This window comes from Elaeis guineensis, chromosome 14 (genome assembly GCF_000442705.2).
Source record: "Elaeis guineensis isolate ETL-2024a chromosome 14, EG11, whole genome shotgun sequence".
Taxonomy (NCBI): Eukaryota; Viridiplantae; Streptophyta; class Magnoliopsida; order Arecales; family Arecaceae; genus Elaeis; species Elaeis guineensis.
The window spans coordinates 66,287,045-66,307,871 of NC_026006.2; the positions used below are offsets into that span (position 1 = coordinate 66,287,045).

The 20,827-nt window shown below is 36.9% G+C and overlaps 2 protein-coding genes across 8 annotated transcripts; one reads left to right on the forward strand and one right to left on the reverse strand.

Moving 5' to 3' along the window:
- Positions 1–932: 932 nt before the first annotated feature.
- LOC140853719 (probable protein phosphatase 2C 38) lies at positions 933–5,796 on the forward strand. 2 transcript variants are annotated; one of them, XR_012136823.1, is made up of 5 exons: positions 933–1,508; positions 2,033–2,400; positions 3,964–4,200; positions 4,755–5,288; positions 5,414–5,796. XR_012136823.1 is itself a non-coding variant. In XM_073248588.1 (4 exons), exons 1-4 carry the CDS (start codon positions 1,145–1,147, stop codon positions 4,968–4,970), a joined length of 1,185 nt encoding a protein of 394 aa, XP_073104689.1. In that variant the 5' UTR covers positions 933–1,144; the 3' UTR covers positions 4,971–5,796. The 2 variants fall into 2 exon arrangements, 1 of the variants encoding a protein (XP_073104689.1); XM_073248588.1 differs by having other exon boundaries at positions 4,755–5,796.
- Positions 5,797–6,647: 851 nt separating this feature from the next.
- LOC140853721 (uncharacterized) lies at positions 6,648–13,310 on the reverse strand. Of its 6 annotated transcripts, none has more exons than XR_012136828.1 (6): positions 12,812–13,310; positions 7,595–7,675; positions 7,345–7,468; positions 7,191–7,245; positions 7,031–7,085; positions 6,648–6,920 (listed from the first exon to the last, which is right to left on the reverse strand). XR_012136828.1 is itself a non-coding variant. In XM_073248591.1 (5 exons), exons 1-4 carry the CDS (start codon positions 13,228–13,230, stop codon positions 7,195–7,197), a joined length of 675 nt encoding a protein of 224 aa, XP_073104692.1. In that variant the 5' UTR covers positions 13,231–13,309; the 3' UTR covers positions 6,648–7,085; positions 7,191–7,194. The 6 variants fall into 6 exon arrangements, 2 of the variants coding, with proteins under 2 accessions (XP_073104692.1, XP_073104691.1); XR_012136827.1 differs by having other exon boundaries at positions 7,019–7,085; XR_012136826.1 differs by having other exon boundaries at positions 7,031–7,088; positions 12,812–13,309.
- Positions 13,311–20,827: the final 7,517 nt, after the last annotated feature.

A 20,827-nucleotide genomic window follows, 5' to 3' on the forward strand; every position in this document is an offset into this window, starting at 1 on the left:
GTTGAAAGGAGCTTCTCGGAAAAAGCTATTAAAAATCACTAAACACTGTGATCGTGACAATTATCACGATAACATGTTCTCTATTACTCATATTTTTGCCACGTGTACATGATATAACACGACATAAGCCTCTGAAACGGCCATAATAATAGCCATTATTTCAAAGCATGCCTTGAATAAATTTGAATATTCTTTTATACCTATAGAAGAAATGACCTAGTTTACAATACCGACAACTCTCTTCTAGAATATAGATAGTCCTTGATCCACAGAAGAGAATTACTTCTCCATCAGCAATTTAGATTCCAATGGACATGATAGCGATAACTTTTGCCTTGATCCTAAGAATCCAACTTTTCCTTCCATTGTGTACAAGGTTCTTCGGGAAATACCTATGAAACGATAAAAAATATTATAAAAAAAAGATTATTCCATTCCAATACCTAAAAGGACATGTTGTAACCATGTGATTGCCCATCACACTCATAGAAATTAAGCTAATGGAACAAATGTTAGACCGTAGTTGGTCCACTTACGCGGCTGCGCTAGATTTAGTGTGGCCCACAACCTGAAAAGTTATGAGACAAGTCAAGTCATACTAGGCCAGATAAGTAGGGCCCTCTCGTATAACCGTGTGGGCGTATCAGCAAGTCCTAATAGCCGCCCCTATCCTTGAGGAGCAAAGCCGGGAACAAGGAGAGGAGAGAAAAACTAGGCCAAAAAAGTGGGCTGTTGGTCGCCTACCTCGCCACCTTCGGTCAAACAAACGGCCCGCGTTCTTTTCAGACCAAACCAACCACCCCACAAAACCACCTCTTTTTGAAAAAGAATAAAAATTAAAAAAATTAAAAGAAACCAAAAGAAAAGTAAAAACAAAATTTAGTTATTCCTACACTCGCTTTCCATCAAAGTTCAAGCCAAAGAAACCATCTCTCACGGAGATTAAAAGAGACGAGAGAGAGAGAGAGAGAGCAAAAGGAAATAATAACCTCCTTTCCTTCGCGAACCCATCTCTCTCCCTCCCTCTCATTGCTCCCCCTACCTTCCGAAACCCTCCCGGATCCGATAGATTTCGTCGCTCCATCGGAGATTGGGTCGGAGAAGAAGAGAAAGTTGGAACGCGGATTCGGCCTGGTGGCGGGGGATGCGATCGCCGGGTGGTTTGGATGAGGGGATGGTCAGATCGTTTGCGCTGATGAAGATTGTTAGCCCTTGTTGGAAGCTGTCGCAGGAGAGCCGAGGCGACGACAGCTCCGGCCGGTTCGGTGGCGGCCGCGCCGATGGGCTCCTCTGGTACAAGGACCTCGGCCGCCACGCCGGTGGGGAGTTCTCCATGGCGGTGGTGCAGGCCAATAACTTGCTGGAGGACGGCAGTCAGATCGAGTCGGGGCCGCTGAGCTTGCACGACTCGAGCCCGCCGCACGGGACGTTCGTAGGGGTCTATGACGGGCACGGCGGACCCGAAGCCTCGAAATACATCACCAATAATCTATTTTGGAACCTGAAAAGTATGCCATTTTCTTCCCTATAATTCGATAAACCTCTTCTACGGCTGTCATGTATTTTACGTTGGATATCATTTTGACAAGTTTCTTCTACAAGGATATAGGAATTGCAAAGATCTATGGAGGAATTTGCTACCAGAAAAATAAGGATTCGGATCTTTTTTTTTTCATGGTCTAGCTTGTCAGATTGGTCAGAGTTTAGATATCTGTCACAAATTCGCAGAATTCCTGTGAAAAATGTGATTTTGTAGATATTTGAATTTGTTATGTTTGCGTATATTCATGATGGCCAAACCTTTCTGTTATTTTTTACGCAATTATCTTTTAATTATGTTTTCATTCTTACGTGGGATACTGCATTGATTTTCGTAATACTTTAGTTGTGGATCATTGCGCATATCTGGTGTCACGATTGGTTCGACTTCAATTCCTTTTCAGATTCCTTTGATTATATATATTACTGTGATCTGAATGGTACTCTTTTTGTAGCAAGTGCTTTTCATAACTATAGAGCTTATGCTGTGCAGAGTATGCTTCGGAACAGCAAGGCATGTCGGTGGATGTAATACAAAAAGCATTTTCTGCTACAGAAGAAGGCTTTATCTCTCTTGTAAGAAAGCAATGGCTCACTAAGCCCCAGCTTGCATCCGTTGGTTCGTGCTGTTTGATCGGTGTTATATGTGGTGGGATGCTTTATATGGCGAATCTTGGAGATTCTCGAGCAGTGTTAGCGAGATTGGAGAGTGATATTAGAGAGGTGAAAGCTGTGCAGCTGTCAACAGAGCACAATGCGAGCTTTGAATCTATCAGGGAGGAATTGCATTCAATGCATCCAGATGATTCGCAGATTGTGGTTTTAAAGCATAATGTCTGGCGTGTGAAGGGCCTTATACAGGTAATTCTTTTTGGCTAATTGTGCAGGTTATCACTATACTGCAATAGGTTCATGCCTTTCTGTTGCTCTATCCTTGTTATTCTTATTTTTTTACACACAAAAAAGGTATGACGCAGGACAGATCTAGCGGACTGTATCTGGTATACTACCCAGTCAGTCACACATGCTTATCATATTCTTGTATTATCTAAACAGTAAATGCTGTCATAACTAGTATTAGAAGAAAAAAGAAGGAAGGAAAGGAAAAAAGACCTCCACAGCACAGAAAAGAGAAGAGCTAAGCCTCTTATTTTATTATATCATAAGCGCTTTTCCTGATAAACAAGGTAAAATAAGGTAAACTTATTTATTTAAGAAAGTAAAATTATTTCCACAACGACATAGGAATGTACTTTAATTTAATATAAAATCCAATGGGTGTTATGTGACTATCATTTCAGATGATTCATGAAAAATATATTGAGAATAAGAAAACAGGAATATGCAAAAGAATGTATGCATGGGACTGCACATATGGTAGACATATAAATAGAAACCAGATGCTGGTATTGCTGGAATCCTCTGACTCAAATTAAATCATAATAGTTGTCCTTTTTCGCCCTGTTATACATAAAATATTGTACAAACAATCTTGATTCTCCATTAATTCTTTCCTAATCTAGTTTTGGGATTTATAGGAGAGCTAGATGGCCTTGCTCCAATTATTTTTTGTTTACATTGATGCGATACTAGCTGTGGCATATCCCAATACCACTCTGATACTGCCATTGGTATAGCCATCATGTGAAGATTCTAGTCTGAATATTATCTGTGCAAAATCAAATACGGGCCATCTAAATTGAAGATCCACATCAATAATTTTGATATACAATAGTTAGGATGCCTGAAACAGAAGATATCATATGGAACTTGGTGTAAGCCCACTGTGACAGGGAAATACTTGTCTCTTTGCAAGTACTCCAAACACTTGCTGCTGCCTGATCATTCATGTCTCTAACAATTTCAGTTTAACATATATAAACATCTTTCTCCCTAAATTCCTAGTATACCTCTCTCAGTAATTTATCATCCTAGTAGATAAAACTTATCCGCAGATGGGTTCTCTTTTGTATCGAAATTGTTCCATCAACTGTTGAATGAAGATGATGGCCCCAACCATCTCTGAGCTTCCTGCTGTAGAACAAAGTAGCTTTCACTTGAGTGATCCCCACACCTTTTTGATGTGCCTACAAATCTTATATGATTACTCTAGATCTTCTTACCACTTTTAACCCTATATATTTTAAATTCAAATGTTATAATTGTTGAAAGTTTTCCATTTCCAGACCTTCGTCGAAAATTTTTAGCAGTTTGTGGTAGAACAGAGCGGGGCATTCACATCCTGACTGTATTCTGTGTTTAACGTGCAACATGGTCTACTAAAAATATTCTGATTTATGTTGTTTGCAGTTTCTTCCATCTGTTACCTTTATTCAACACCCCAAAAAAAGATTGGTGCATAGAGTATGTTACTCTGCAAATATGTTTTAATTATTTATTTTCTTTCTAAATCATTTTCTGCAGGTTTCAAAATCTATTGGGGATGCTTATCTGAAAGATGCAGAGTTCAACCGTGAGCCTCTACTATCAAGGTTCCGGTTGCCTGAGCCCTTCTGTAAATCAATCCTCAGTGCTGAGCCAACAATTGTGACACATAAACTCTGTCCAGAAGATCAGTTTTTAATATTTGCATCAGATGGTTTATGGGAGCACTTGAGTAATCAAGAAGCTGTTGAAATTGTTCACAACTCACCTCGTAGTGTAAGATGTCTTTTGTGTTCTCAATTCACTCATTTGTGTTATACCTTTATGCTTCCTGTACATAAGGCATTTCCCTCTATCAGGCCATTGCTTGAAGTGCTCATATAGGATGAGTAGTTATTTAAGAAATATCCCAACAACATATGTGCCCCACTGCCAGGTCTTGAAACTTAAGAAGGCATTATCTGCTTATATTTTCTCTCTTGTTAATATGAAATTTATTTAATTGATTCGGTAGATTTATAGATGTTGAACAGCGAGATACAGAGGTGTTTTAATTATAAGACTGTTTGTTAGTCATTAGACAGATACTAGGTGCGAGGGTTTGGTTTTCTTACAAAGTTTATAGTACTTCGTAGCGAAGCTGATCCTTGTAGCACTTTTAATTCATTACTACTAAAGAATTTAATTAATAGTTGGGAAGCGCTAACATGTTTTTTACATTCAGCATATATTTTTCGGATGTTACAAATTTCATGCTTGATATTCTGCTTTTTTTCATTAGATTAATTATTGTCCGACAAGATATCGCTGAAAGATCCATAACCATGCAGGGAATCGCAAGGAAACTTGTAAAAGCTGCTATGAAAGAGGCTGCAAAAAAGAGAGAAATGAGATACTCAGACCTGAAAAAGATTGATCGTGGGATCAGAAGACATTTTCATGATGATATCACTGTAATAGTTATATTTCTGGACCATACTCTGATAAGTAAGAACTTCTATCATGGCCCTGTAGTTTCCCTAAGAGGAGGTGGGAATCCAGTTTAAGCATATCCTGCAATCATGAGGTTCTTGATGCCTCTTCTGAAATCTATCTCCATATATGAAGCCGAATATTTTCTTATATCTACTAGCTTGGAAGCAGATATTCTTTCTTCAAGCTATACCAGAGACAGCTGGTGATTAAGATGAGAATTTAAGCATTATAGGAAGAAAAATTACTACACTTAAGTCTGCGTGAAAATTCACATTTTTGAAGTGGAAATAGATACAGTTAGCAGTCACAAATTTGCTTGGACTTTATGGTAGGAGGTCGGGGTTCAATTCTTACAAACTCCGACTGAAAATAGTGGTCTCTTGATGCAGGTATCAAGGGTTAACTGGTTAATAAATGCATTTCATGCTATTAACAATTGTCCTTGTACTTTAAGAGTGCAGCTGCAGGAAATCATGACTGGTGACCCATCTCATGTTGCTCTTTGATTTTGCAGTATGGCTGTGTTTAGCTTCCAATATTCATGGGAAATGTTAGTTTGGAGGTGAGACCAAGAATCTGGATGCAGTTGTTTTGATGAGTTTCATTTTAAAGCACGTAACTTGGTGCTATTTGAGGGTAAAGACTACAACACATCATTGACAGACTTTTTTAATTATTCTTTACTTAGTCTCTTCTGGTGCAATGTAATTTCTGCAAGAACTTGGTAAAGAAGTTCCCAATTTTGAGATAAGCCAAAGTAACACCAGCTACATGCATTGTCTTCTAAATCGTTCTGCTTTGTAACCCACTCTCAGGAACAAGTAACCAAAGTAAGCTTGTTTAGGTATTTATAACTTTAGCTCTTTTGAGCTTAATATTGTTGGCTTCCTTCTCTTCCGTTTTTTTTTTTTTTTTTTCCTGAGAAATATGGTCGAAATGCAACCTTCTGGATTGGAACCTGGAGTCTGGAACCCTCCCCCGCACGTGTTGAGTGTCGATCCCTATTTGATATTTATCAACTTTTTATTGTTACCTGCAGTGACTGCTTTGAGCACGGTGAAACCACGCAGAAAAGTGTTAAGATACAGTTAAAGGCCATCATAGGCGTTGCTCATCCATCTTGGCAGCCCAACCAAATGTAATTTTTACAAGCGTCTCACGTTGCATCATCAATGATTAAAAATGTGCCTTGCATCGTATGGCTAGCATTTTTTCAATGTCAGGAAGTCTGATACTGGTTTTAGATTTTGGTGTCCAACGCCGTTCTATCAACAGCCATTTAGGCATTTCAAAGTTGCTTCTCGCAACGCAGTCTGGCTCGGGTTGGTTTCATTCCTAGGCAGTTAAAGGTTTCAATTCCACCTGAAACGATCTCATTAAAGAGAATTTTGGAGAATGAATTTTCCGGTTCGACATCCCTCTCTCACGGGCTTCATGCTTCAAGGATCCCTTGTTGACCATCTTACAACATCATGACATACATTAACTGCCTCAGCAAACAACCTGACAAATTCTCTTTAAGACAAATAACCAAATCAACAGAATTCGAGTGTTGCTGGATCCCATTTTCAAAGGGAGCATGCAACAAATTATCTATTAGATGATGATTCATGAGGGCACAAGAGCATCAATTGTTACAAGCCCATTGGTTCAGAACAGATCCTGTAAAACATGCCTAAAGAGCCATCATCAGACAGCCATCCACCAGAAGCCAAAATGAGATTAGAATTGTCCACCAGATCAAGACATATTAATTCAATGCTTCACTGGAATAAGAGATATGTTAAAACAGCCTTCTCTGCAATTATAGTTTAAGAACAAATGTGCAGCCACGTTGACCAGCAGTGCTTTATGATCCTAAGAACCATTAATACACTCGCAACAGCAGCAGGGGATAAAATCTCCATTTGTCACAAGCCATGTTTTACACTTTCTGCAATGGTACCTCTATATACTACGCCATGCAAAAGCAGCAATCCGAAGCATAGGAAGGCAATAAAGCGTACAAAATACATAACAGCCTGCCAAGCAAGAAATTCATATGATTAAAAAGGATGGAATAAGAAAGTAAAGGTGATATTGTAACTATGAATCTGTGTAGGTGTGGTGGGGGTGCCACTTTGTCTTCTACCACAAAGAGCCCTTGTTCCTCTGGCCTCTCATCTGGTGTTAGCTACAGAAGCCATCTTCTGGTTTCAATCACAACAGGAAAAGAAGGTGAAAAAGAGGGTCATAACCCAAACAAGACTATTGTTGCATCTCCTCAATAATCCTGAATGATAAATACCTACCAGTTCAGAGTTGGCCCTGCCATTGGCTTGAGAGGTGCCGGATGTTTGTGAAAATCTGAAAATAAAATACGGAAAAGAATCAATATGGCAGTTCAATTTGTTACATCATCATAAAACGAGAAGATGAATGCAAAAAGATAAAATGGTCAGTCACCTGATTGCCCGTGTTTCTTTTTTCTTCTTCTGCAGTCGCAGTCTTGGAGTTTGGAGCAAATCTCTCTAACCGAGCCTTCTTCTTTGCTTCCTCATCAACTGGGGAGTGTGCTTTAAGCCCAAATCTGAGAAATAACATTACAAAAAGGAGGCCTCAAAGCAAACCTAGAATGCTACCAAAGATCTGAGAATAAGCATAAGTATGCACTTAAACATGCTGGATACTGCAGTAAGAACGGGTAAGATGGTACCTCTCTGCTCGGGCTTTTCTTTTCTGCTCTTCCACTTGTCCTGCATTCTGTATTCCATGCAAAGTAGAGCCAGTTCCAAACCTGCCAATAATATGGTCTCACTCAAAACAATAACAATACAAGGTTAAAAAAAGGTAGGGGAGGGTAGGGGGTGGTGGGATGATTTAGAATTTGGCATTGAATCAGAAATTATTTAGAGCTTGATGAATAAGCCAAAAGAAGCATGAGCACCACAAAGATATCTAAAGGATGATACATGAAGAAGTACAAGACATCAATTATTTACAGCAAGGTCTAAAACATAAAAAGTGAACAGAAGCACGGAAGTGACATTCACTAGATGAACTAGCAAAAACTTTTAAATAACTATATACTAGTTAAAAACCAGGAGTAACCTAGAAATGTTGCAGTTGACGGTGGCCCCCTTCTCCCTCTTCCAAACTCATGGTGAATCAATAACGAAAGCACTACAGAGATTTGGTTTCTGAGTCACTAAGCAGGACAACTGATGAAATGCTTTTGTTCCATTGATAACCACATGTGGACAACTTGAATTGAACTCTAGCTGTCAGAGGCATAGGTTCACAGCACAGAATCAATGTCAACGCCTTCCATTATAATCACAACCATATGGAATATATGCAATGTTAGGCCTAGATTAGGTTAGATGATGCTACCAATGAGTCGATGATATAGTTGGAATAACTAAGATGCTCACCTTCAACATTAAGATTTTGTTGATTATTATGTGAAATACGTATGGCAGTCAAACATGGTACAAGAAACCAGACTTGCATGAGACACAAAATCAGAAGTCTCACCAGCAACACCAACATTCGGACAATAAAAGGAAAATAGAAGGTTTGTTTTGAACTATTGCTGAAGGAAATCCTCCACAAAACAAAATCTGAGGAGCTGCATGTTCGGTCACAAGATGCAGAAACCAATAGAGAATAAGCCGAAGAACTGATGTCATTGTGCAAATAGCAACCTATTGTTGAAAGATGCTTGGGCTAGTCTGGAAGCAGAATGAGTTAATGCAGAGTAAATCGATTACCTTACTCCTCTTTACTCCAGAATAAATTATTCCATCCTACATTATGGATTACTTTATTCCTTGGTTGAACAGAATAAACAGGTTTAGAAGGCAAAAAGTTGTTTACCATTTTTTCTGAAATACCAATTTTGCCCTTCTGAAAAGTGGTTTATACCCATTTTTCCCTTCTGAAAAGTGGTTCCCCAATAAGTATTTGGCTGGAAAAAGGTGGAATAGCTAGGATAAATGACTTTTACTCCCTCTGATTTCGCTTCCAAACACAGCCTTAAAATCTACAAGAAACTTCTAGAAGTAACAACCTTTGCACTGATGACAGTTCTCTGAAACGAGAACACCATTTTAAGTTTTTAACTAAAACTGGTGAAAGGCTTGGCTGCATCTTTAGTCATAAGATGCAGGGGCTAACTAGGGAAGCCAGCTGGTGAACTGGTATCACTATTCAACTAGTAGCTTTCTATTGCTCAAACACCTGCTTAATCTACAATAAAATCTCATGCTGAAACATTTCAAAACTAGCAAGACTCTGAAACAAAAATGTTGGAGCACTTTCTTTTAGTTATAATCCTGTGAGCCTCCAACAAATGACCCAAACCACTATGCTGGAAAATGAATCAAGCAAATTCTTCAGTGGTTACTTTTTTTCAACACCTTAAACAGTTCCAAGTACTCACATGACAACCCCAAGAATTCTTGATGCACATGCTAAACCCCAGATGATTAAGATCCCATCCCCGATAGCATAAAGCAAAGTCGGTATACCATCACATTCCCCACTTTCCTTATAGCACCTTTCCCTTCAAGACACACCTCAAATACCACCATTACCATCTACATCCTGCTATTGCCACTTAAAAAGTGATTCTTCTCATGTCATTGAAGTTCATTCACAAGCTCCCCTCCTTAGTTTCATGTGCTGCTGTATTTAGAAAGTGAAGTGTTTCTGTATTAAAACTGTTTATGCAGCTTTTGACTTTGCATATAACATCAAAAGTTGGTGAAAGAGAATAAGAAGATTTGCATATAACACCTCCAAACCCCAGAAATTCAAAATCCCCCAACTCTTCTTGTTATTGAGTTATGACACCAATATCTACAAATATCCTTACCATTGGTGCTAGTTATGCTAACTAAGCATGTGAAATAAATAATTTTTATTCTGAGACATTGGTAACCCAATAAATCCTAACCAAAGCTGTTTCTTCCTGTTGATAGAGGTGTGGAGTTGCACTCATCTTTTCTCCTCTCTGCTTTTCCTAGGCAGTGCTTGAATCCTTCCCGGCTGAAGCAAAAATCCAATGCCAGCAATCAAAACCTAGATTATTGATAAATAAAAAACTTCTCCATTTTCACACTCTCCTCTCCTTATGTCAGCCTGTTGTCGATATAACAGAATTGTTCTTGGAGCCTAGCTGGCCAGAATATAGCTGCATGCAGGTGATACAATTCGTCCATTTATTTTCCCATACCTATTCATCTTCCTCTTATGTTCTTTGTCCCCTACCCATCCCCCTCCTCAATTGATCCATATTAACACTTGAAGCCAAGCATTAAAATTCCCAATTGAAACTCATTGAATCATAACCACAATTCAGGCAAGTAAAGCTCAACCAAGATGGCACTCTCTCTTTTCATGCACAGCAATCCACAACTTGTGTGGCAAAAACAGATTCTAGTGTCTAGCCATACTGTATACCTCCTCTCACTGCCTTGAACCTCTGGCTTCTAATTGGCAAACACGATACACATTCCTAGCAGATCGAGCTGCCTTGCTAAACCATAGAAATATATAGAGGTCACTGCAGTTAGATTTCCTTGCTAAAGCATGACAGGCCTTCTCTGGACTATCCTTATCATCACCGATCATATTCTAGCTAATACAGTCAACAATATTGATGTTTGAACTTTGATCTACATCTATCCTCCAAAAAGAGCTTTTAAAATGATTTGTTATAATGCAATGACAGTTTCTGCCTATATTGAACCTCAGTGGCAGCAAACATTTATCTAGGTGCTGCACCCACATCTCAATCTTACAGAAAACTACCATGAACCCACTCCCACACCCACTCCAGGCTGAGGTAACTACTGTTGAATTCAGATTTTGTCCAAACCCATTGAAAATTAATTTCAACTAAAATACCAATCAACAGAAGCAAATGCACAGAGCACACAAAGATTAAGATTGCTTATCACTTACTACAACAACAATTACTGGATAGTACCAAAAGATAAATATCATAGTACAATACCTATACAAACTAAGCAATAGTCATCGAGTAGTACATAAAATACTTATATATGACTATCACAGCAGTCATTGGTAGCAGCTAGCCACCACAAAAAGATATTAAGGCCAAGATAGTTCAATTACCATGAGATTACTTATCATTTATCTTAATCCATACTCAGGTACAAGTCCCTTTTTCCAGCCATACAAACCCCAAGTTTCACTTATTACGTAGGAAAATCAACAACTACATACATTGATCTCAATCATTGAATAAAATGTAGTATAATTAGCTTTTAGGCACATTAACTTTCTTTTTTCTTTTTTTTGGTAACATTGACTTCATGCTCACGAAATAAAACCATCCAAATTCAGCTGCATATATCAACACTGAAAGCCAAATCATTATGACCTAGCATCTAATAATTTAAACATAACTGATTTTCTGGTCTAGGGCCTTTTATGTCATGAGTTGTGAAGGAAAACTTGCTTAAATTTGGAAAAAAGAAAAAAAAAAAAAAACAACCTTTAAATGGAGAATTCAACAACCAGATTCAAACAAAGACAATCAACATTTAGAGGGGGAGGAGAACATATTTGACAGTCATAGTTCACAGACAGCTCATTCATTTACGTCCAACATGGTCATTTATGATTTCCTTAGAAATAATCATCCCCCAGATGGCAGGTTTGCCCTCAACATAAATATTCAACAACATCCAAATTTCTACCTGACGATATCACCGATAATGTCAATGACCTCCAAAAATCCTAAGCACAAAGCATAATCACCCAAAAATTTTGCTAACTTTTGCCTAAAGATGTATAGCCATTGAATTAGGTATCTATCTTCTTACCATAAATCAAAGTTATTCTTTGGCTGAATCATCGAACCCCGATAGGTGTTTCAATTATAAGATTCATCATCCTACGGCTCTTTAAACACTCTAGCACATGTTGTCACCTTTCCCTACCAGCCAAACAGCCTGACATGCTGATATGATTAAGATCACTTCTTAATTCAAGCAATTTCAAGGTTTCTGCTTGCCAAGCATGATTATCAGGACATTTCATCTCTCAGTAGCAAAAAAAACCCTCATTTCCTTGATACATATCTTTCAGATGAGAGATTAATATTTTTCTTTACATATGTGTATCTTCACCTAGCCTACTAAAACAACACCGCCCCCATTCTCTTAGGTGGAAAGCTTACAGAAGACTTACCACAAAGCAGCATTATTGGTTACTACAACTTGAGATTGGACGAATCCAATGGTCTGCAAATTGAATTTCCCAGACCAAAGACCTATGAGAAATGCGCATATCACCTCCAAGAGTTTTCTTTATGCATTTGTAGCTCCTTTAAATCCAGCTGCATTATAATCTTTAATCAAGACACCTATATCCAATTCTTAATATGCTCAACAGCTCAAGGCTGCAAACTGAGATGGATCATATCAAGACCAAAGCCTTCTGATCCACACTTAAATTGCCAACGTCCCCTAAACCACACATATTTGTAAATTTGATGGATAATTGGTTTATCCTACACCCATTGAGCTATAAAACCGAACATTTCCTCATCTTACGGCAATAATGCAGCATCAAACGTCCCCCTTTCCTTAGCATACAAGACGTAGCATCCAAGCAGCACATGATGTTTCCTAGAATTCTTGATATGCATTCGATGTCCAACTATCCTGATTCCCAGAAAAAAGAGACTCAAGAGATCAGATAAGCCGCACATAATACAGGAAATATTGCCATGCTTTTGAAGGGGGTTTCCGTTCATCCAATGAGAAGGATGAGGATGAGATTAAAGAACAGAGCAAACCCTAGAATTCTCGCATATCAACGAAAAACATATCAAAGATAGGGAAAAAGAACTAAAAAAATATGTCTTGACTTCAATTCTACTGCATCAAGAACCTACCGCTTGGCTCGAGAGTTGCGCTTCTCCTCCTCAGTCAGCAGCACGGGCATCCCGAAGCGTTCCGCTCGGCGGCGCTTCTTCTGGAGATCGGTGGCAGCGCCGGCCGCCGCAGCAATTGCCGTCGCCGAGGAGGGCCCCACCGAGGTGGTCTCGGAGGCCTGGGGCTTGGGCCCCTTTTGCTCTGCCCCTCCCCATTCTCCCTCCTTGCGCTGCTCCCCGGCGTTCCCACGGTCGGCGTGCTGCTCCGCGAGGGAAGTCGAGGTATGGGGAGGAGTAGGGTCTTGGAGGCGCGCCGTGGCAGGAGGAGGAGGGGGCTTGTTGGAGGAGGCCGCCGCCGCCGGAGCAGGAGGAGGCGTCTCTAGCGGTTTGTTACGGGCATTTTTCTGGGGTTCCGTGCCCTTGGGTATCTGGAGCTCCATGGAAAGAGCGAGAGGTTAATTTCGGAGGTTTTAGAGACGAGAGTTTCTTTTTCCCTCTCGTCAGCATCCGGGTTCGAGACTTCGAGTTCACCTGCTGTTGACCCAAAATTTGCCGCCTGCCCGTCAAGCGTTATCACATTTGATATAAAAAATTAAAAAAAAATGATAAAAAAATAATAAACTTCATATTTATTTTATAAAAAATAAAATAAATATTATAAATAATTAATATTTGATAAATTTTTAAATTATGGTAATCCATATTTGATAAAAATATCTTTAATAAAATTATATATATAATTATTTAATTTATTTTGATGTCTTTTTAAATTTGTTCAATAAATTTTTTTATAAAAAATTAAAATAAAAATGATATTATATAAAAGACTATATAATTATAGTTATTATATAAAAACTAATCAGAGATGATAATATTATTCTATTATTAAAAAATTATTTTATATTGAAAAATATATTTATAAATTTGACTATATTCATATATAGATTTATCTCCAATCAAACGTAGTAATTTTTTTTAGTGTCATTTTTTAAAAATAATTTTTCTACCAACCAAACTTAATAAAAATTATTTTTCTCCACAATCATTTTTTTCAGATAAATAATTCTAAGATTTATCAGATTATTCTGTAATCCGAGATACCCCTACCAAACGGACCATAAAATTAAAAAGAGATTTCTGAACCTCCTTTTGGGACATGAAGTAGATGGAAGAGGACTTAATTTATTCTCCTGGTCTCATATTTATTCTCCTAAATTAGTTAGTGGACTTGGTTTACAATCCTTAATTATATGGAGTTAAGTCTTGATAAAATTGCAGTTCAATTGGTTCTACATCTAAATTCTCTTTGGATAAGATTAGTATCAATTAAATATCATGTTCTTTCATTTGGCTTAATATTATTAAAATGGGATTCTTGATTCGGTATCAATTCTTATGGTCAATTGATAATTCTATTAATATACTTAATAATCCGTATTTGGCCAACTTTCATAAATATGTCAGTAGACTGATCCCAAATGAAGCTTCATCAACTTATCTTGCCGGATGGTAGCTGAAATATCCCCTATTTGCATTCTTTACTCGCTGTTGACATAATATATCATTGAAAGCATTCCTATTCTTGGTCTTGTCATGTTTCAATTAAAGATTTTTTACCTATTGTTACTTGGGAGACTTCTGGTGGGTCATTATGCATTATGCTTGGACATGGAAGCTAAGTGCCCCTATGATAGTCAAATTTTTCAGTTGGAAATTAGTTTTTCAAAAACTTTCCACTAAGCAATTTAGGACAATTCTTTCCACAGATATGATTAATTGTGACTTTTGTGTGGCTGATGTGGGGGATTGTAATCATGCAATATCCTCTTGTCCATTTGCTACTTCTTGTTGGAATATTCTTGCTAACATGTACCACCAGATTTCTTGCCCTCATTCACTACAGGCTTTTACACAAATCTTTTCTACATCTATGGTTGATGAAAGGTATAAGACATTATGTCACGCCCCGAACCCAACACCCGGGTCGGATACGTGATGGCCGCACACTCCTTAGAGCAAGCCCTAAAGAATATGCAAGGCCAAAATAAATCATTACAACCTTAACATCCATAACAATTAATTTCAATAATAATTCATAAAATTTTGTATAATTACAATTAACATTCCTTCAATTCTCTGATCAGATACTATGACACTCTATTTATCCTTCTGCTCACCCGTAAATCCAAGCCATAGCCAATCTAAGTCATCCTGTAACTCTGAGAAGAAAAAGAAAGATGAAGGGGTGTGAGCTTTACAGCCCAGTAAGAATTTCCATATCACACTGATATAGTAATATAGTCTGAAAATAAGGATAAGCAATAAAATATAAAATCTCATATTCAATGTCCTGAATAATGCAAACATTCATAAATTTTCTGTTTTATCAAAATAGATGCATCATCATATGTTAACAGGTAAAATACTTTTGTTCAACAATTATCTCATGTCTTATCTTTCATTTCTCTTTTCATAATCACATGATTTTTAACATTTTCTTTCTGGCTTTGGACTATCCAAGTCTATACCTCAGTCATCATCCGGATCGAATCCACTTAAAAAGTCTTTCAAGACTGTCCCAGGATGAGCTCCTGGCCGGCTGTCCCACGTACCAAAGCCCGTGAGAGGCTGTCCCAGGCATAAGCTCCTGGCGGGCTGTCCCAGGCATGAGCTCCTGGCCGGCTGATCCACCTGTAAGCCAGTGGGGGCTGTCCCAGGCATAAGCTCCTGGCGGGCTGTCCCAGGCATAAGCTCCTGGCCGGCTGTTCCACATGACAAGGCTAGTCCATACCATATATCTCTTTCTTTTCATTTAATCATTATGTGTTGTATTCATCAATCAATTCTGTCTTGCATTATGATCAATTCAGATATGTCATATCCATATAATCATGCCATCAATCTCTGATACATATATATTGACATAACATACTCATGTTCAAAATCAAATAACAGTATCTCAGATATAATAATTTCATCAATCTCAAATCCGACGATGCAAAACCAATGAGATAAACCAACGATAAAATAACATATATAATGATGATCATGTACAGGGATTCTTACCTTTATCGGTGACTGATCCAAGCACAAAAATCAATGTTCTTCTTTGATTTATGAATTTCTTTAAAAAAATATTCCACTCGATATCATTTGCAGACAATCATCTCTTCATAACCCTGATCAATATAAAAATCACATATATGGAGAAAATTACCGATAATTGATCCTAATACACAGATCGAGGACCTCTCTTAGGATTAACCAAAATTAGGACTTGTCTATGTATCTGGATCTTCCACTGATCCATAAGACTTCTAGAGAGAAAAAATCCATGAAGAGAGAGAAAGTAGAGAGAGAAAGTGGAGAGAGAAACTTTCGTATCCTTCCGATGAGGCACTCATGATCGAGATCATCAGAGGTCCTATCAGGGTGACTCAATATGAATCAAGTGTTACAAATTTTGAATAGGATCGAACTGGGATCAGATCTACTGCACGAATTTCGGAGCAACCTCAGATCATCTTATTTTCATCTTCAAGTTTATTCTAGGATTCATGATGCAATCAGAGAGAAAAAAAAGATCCTAGAGAGACAAAATCCGTAAAGAGAGAGAAAAGTCTAGAGAGAGAATCTAGAGAGAGAAAATGTAGAGAGAGAAGGTACAGAGAGGAGAGAGAAAAGAGAGAGAAAGAAGAGAGAAAGGAGAGAGAGGAAAATTCTCTCCTTCTTCTTCTTTTTTATTTTATTTTATTTTATTTTTATTTTTATTTTTTTCTCTTTCTCTTTTCTTTTCTTTTTTTTTCTTTTTCTTTTTTTCTTTTCTTTTTCTTTTTCCTTTTTCTTTTCTTTTTCTTTTCGTCTTCTTCTTCCTTTCTTCTTTTCTTCCCGCGGCCTCCCTTGGCTGAAACAGGGGAGGACCGTGAGGTCCCCCCCCTCGATGGCTCGGGCTCCGACGGCTTGGCCGGAGATCCGGCAACAGGTGGAGGCGGCGGTGAGCAATGGACGGCCGGCGGCAAGGTTCGGCCGGCAAAAATCAAAAAGAGATCGGAAAAACAGGGGATTTCTTGTTCATGGATTTTCCGGCGAAGACGGTGGCCGACGGCGAGGCTTTGGGCCAGGAGAGAAAGGAAAGAGGGAGAGGAAGAAGGGGAGGGGCTTACCTCGAGCTCCGGCAGCCGAGAAGAACTCCGGCAATCTTTTTCTTTTCCATCTAAGAACCCGCGGATCTTTTTGAAAAAAATCCCTCAATCTCTCAAAATCCCGTGATAAAAACCTAAAGGAAGGGGAAAGGGAATTTTATAGAGGAGGAATCCGGTTTTTACTCGGATTCCCCACTCCTTTTCACGGTGGGAAGAAGACTCTCAACGGGAGTCTTCTTCCTCCCGATTCCTCTGTTTTTTTTTTTTTTTTTTTTTTTTTCTGGGTCGTTACATTCTCCCCTCCTTAAAATAATTTCGTCCTCGAAATTAGGTTATGTCGTTTGAGATATCTATTTCAAAGTATACATTCTTCATGTCATTCTCAAGCTTACAATAATGTCTTTTATTTCTCATGATCTTGTTATAACAAAATTATTTAAAATTTCAAACTCATCCCTTCTTATTGATTTCTCAACTTTTTGAAGAACTGTAACATTTTAAACTTGTATTAATATACCACCGTTATTTGTCTAATACATTTCACTCGAAATTCATAATTATCTCATACTACCCCTGATAAATAAAGATCAAACATCGAACACTCTTTACAATCATCGATTTCTTTCTTCACTTGATTTTTTTCAACAAATTTTTATATATATAGACTCTCATCTTAAGAAAAATCTCAATCTTCTATATCAGTTCAAGTAACAATATTAGATTTTTTTAAAAAAAAAATATGAGATCTATGTCAGGACATTCTAAATTTGAACTAATATCAGAACTATCAAGCTATTAATAAACTTGAGATATCTAAAATTTTTTTGGCATTATCTATAATGAAGCAACCTACTAACAAAATTTATCTGACTATGATCAGATTAAAAATTATTCTTTATTAACAACTAATGTATTCCATAATATCTTCAGAATCAAAGAATTAATATTTCTAATCAATTTAACCCACCATGCTTTTGCTGCGCATTCTGATCTTGGTTTATCAAATTATATAATTATATCAAAGATAAAAATATCCTTATATGTTAGATCGATCCAAGCTAGATCCAACCTTCAAATTTCAGATAAAACTTAGGGCAAAATTTTAAGTTTCTTCATCTTTACTACCTTTGGGTATAGCATATAAAAATTAAATCTTGATCTACTTCCTATATTTGAAATTATTGTATAAGTTTCATCACTCTTTCAAGAATCCAACATATCTAGAATCAATTAGAGTTAACTTTAGATTTACCTTACAATCATTTAGATAATTTCTAAATCAATCTTCTTTTTTTTTTTAAAAGAATTAATTCTAATTTGACAACTAAAAGAACTCAAGTCAACATCCTTAAGTAGAATCAACTTGATTATTTCTTATAGAATTCTCTTCATCATAACTATTAATATTAATCAATAAATCTATACAAAATCTTGTCCCTTGTATAAGTCATTCAAACTTTAACACTAGTAAGATATCTTATTTCAATTCAGAAATTCAAACTCTGACTTGAATAATTAATACACTTCACCATCTTCAACAATCACAAGAAAAATTAAAAAAAATCTAATCCAAAGATAGTAATATGAATTATTAAAGATTTCATCATAACCTGTATATCGTACTCTGACAAAATAAATTTTCTTCTTTACTTTAACAACAATATCAAAATACTTTTGATCTCCTTAGAAAAATAAACTTTTGACTTGAAATTCAATGCAACTTGAAAGATCAAGGAATCATATTCAGAATATAATATTTTGAGTAACCAAAAATTTTACCAAGATGTGTATCTCATATTCTCATAATAAAATTCAAGTATATTTTTCATTTAAAATTGAGTTTCATATATGATCCTCTTATAGATTCAATGTTCAAAAAATATTTCTCTCTCATATGATGAAATTTCTTCTTAGACCATACCCTAATTAACTTTCTTTTGATAAATCCAAAATTCATAACGCATCAGACAATTATCATCGAAATTAGAAAAGTATCATGATCTTCAATCATAAAATCATCTAGTATTCTCAACATAACTTATCAATACCTCCCACTTCATTCCAAGGTCAACTCTTTTCATACTTAGGTCAACCTTACTAATTGAAATCCAAGATATAACTCGTCAATTTTATTATAGATAACATATGCCACTTATGCATAAATTCCATCTTAATATCTATTGATTCGAAATCTAAATATTAAATCTTCTCTTTCATATCTATCGTGTTCCTCATGATCATAACCTAAGTTCAGATATCACTAGAATTACAATTCTGAATAATTATAACCTTAAACTCAAATACCACTTAAATCATATTTTCTAGTGATCATAACCTAAACTCTAATATCATTTTATCATACCTTTAATGATCAAAATCTTAAACTCTGATATTATCAATCATACTTTAGTGATTATAATCCCAAAGTTTTGATATCACTTATATGACAATCCCTAGTGACCTTAAACTTGGCTCTAGTACTATTCTGTCATATCCTAATCACTTATATCATTGTCTCCAAATGAACGTAACCTAAGCTCTAAGCTCAGATGCCACTCTGTCACATCCTACTGATCTTACATAAAGTTTTAATATCTCTTCATAATCTCTAGTGATCTTAAACCTAAGCTTTGATATTATTCTATCACATCCAAATCATTTATATTGTAATCTCCAATGATCATAACCTAAGCTCTGATATTACTCTGTAATATTCTAATCACTCATATCATAATCCCTAACGATCATATCCTATGCTCTGATACCATTTTGTCACGCCCCGAACCCAACACCCGGGTCGGATACGTGATGGCCGCACACTCCTTAGAGCAAGCCCTAAAGAATATGCAAGGCCAAAATAAATCATTACAACCTTAACATCCATAACAATTAATTTCAATAATAATTCATAAAATTTTGTATAATTACAATTAACATTCCTTCAATTCTCTGATCAGATACTATGACACTCTATTTATCCTTCTGCTCACCCGTAAATCCAAGCCATAGCCAATCTAAGTCATCCTGTAACTCTGAGAAGAAAAAGAAAGATGAAGGGGTGTGAGCTTTACAGCCCAGTAAGAATTTTCATATCACACTGATATAGTAATATAGTCTGAAAATAAGGATAAGCAATAAAATATAAAATCTCATATTCAATGTCCTGAATAATGCAAACATTCATAAATTTTCTGTTTTATCAAAATAGATGCATCATCATATGTTAACAGGTAAAATACTTTTGTTCAACAATTATCTCATGTCTTATCTTTCATTTCTCTTTTCATAATCACATGATTTTTAACATTTTCTTTCTGGCTTTGGACTATCCAAGTCTATACCTCAGTCATCATCCGGATCGAATCCACTTAAAAAGTCTTTCAAGACTGTCCCAGGATGAGCTCCTGGCCGGCTGTCCCACGTACCAAAGCCCGTGAGAGGCTGTCCCAGGCATAAGCTCCTGGCGGGCTGTCCCAGGCATGAGCTCCTGGCCGGCTGATCCACCTGTAAGCCAGTGGGGGCTGTCCCAGGCATAAGCTCCTGGCGGGCTGTCCCAGGCATAAGCTCCTGGCCGGCTGTTCCACATGACAAGGCTAGTCCATACCATATATCTCTTTCTTTTCATTTAATCATTATGTGTTGTATTCATCAATCAATTCTGTCTTGCATTATGATCAATTCAGATATGTCATATCCATATAATCATGCCATCAATCTCTGATACATATATATTGACATAACATACTCATGTTCAAAATCAAATAACAGTATCTCAGATATAATAATTTCATCAATCTCAAATCCGACGATGCAAAACCAATGAGATAAACCAACGATAAAATAACATATATAATGATGATCATGTACAGGGATTCTTACCTTTATCGGTGACTGA

Bases quoted from the DNA above. Each gene is read 5' to 3' on its own strand.
- LOC140853719 (XM_073248588.1), top strand. From the start codon at position 1,145: ATGCGATCGCCGGGTGGTTTGGATGAGGGGATGGTCAGATCGTTTGCG. The intron at 2,401-3,963 runs GTAATTCTTTTT...CATTTTCTGCAG, and splicing joins GTGTGAAGGGCCTTATACAG to GTTTCAAAATCTATTGGGGA. The intron at 4,201-4,754 runs GTAAGATGTCTT...ATAACCATGCAG, and splicing joins TTCACAACTCACCTCGTAGT to GGAATCGCAAGGAAACTTGT.
- LOC140853721 (XM_073248591.1), bottom strand. From the start codon at position 13,230: ATGGAGCTCCAGATACCCAAGGGCACGGAACCCCAGAAAAATGCCCGT. The intron at 7,469-7,594 runs GTACCATCTTAC...GTTATTTCTCAG, and splicing joins AGAAAAGCCCGAGCAGAGAG to ATTTGGGCTTAAAGCACACT. The intron at 7,246-7,344 runs GTGACTGACCAT...TTTTATTTTCAG, and splicing joins AAAGAAACACGGGCAATCAG to ATTTTCACAAACATCCGGCA.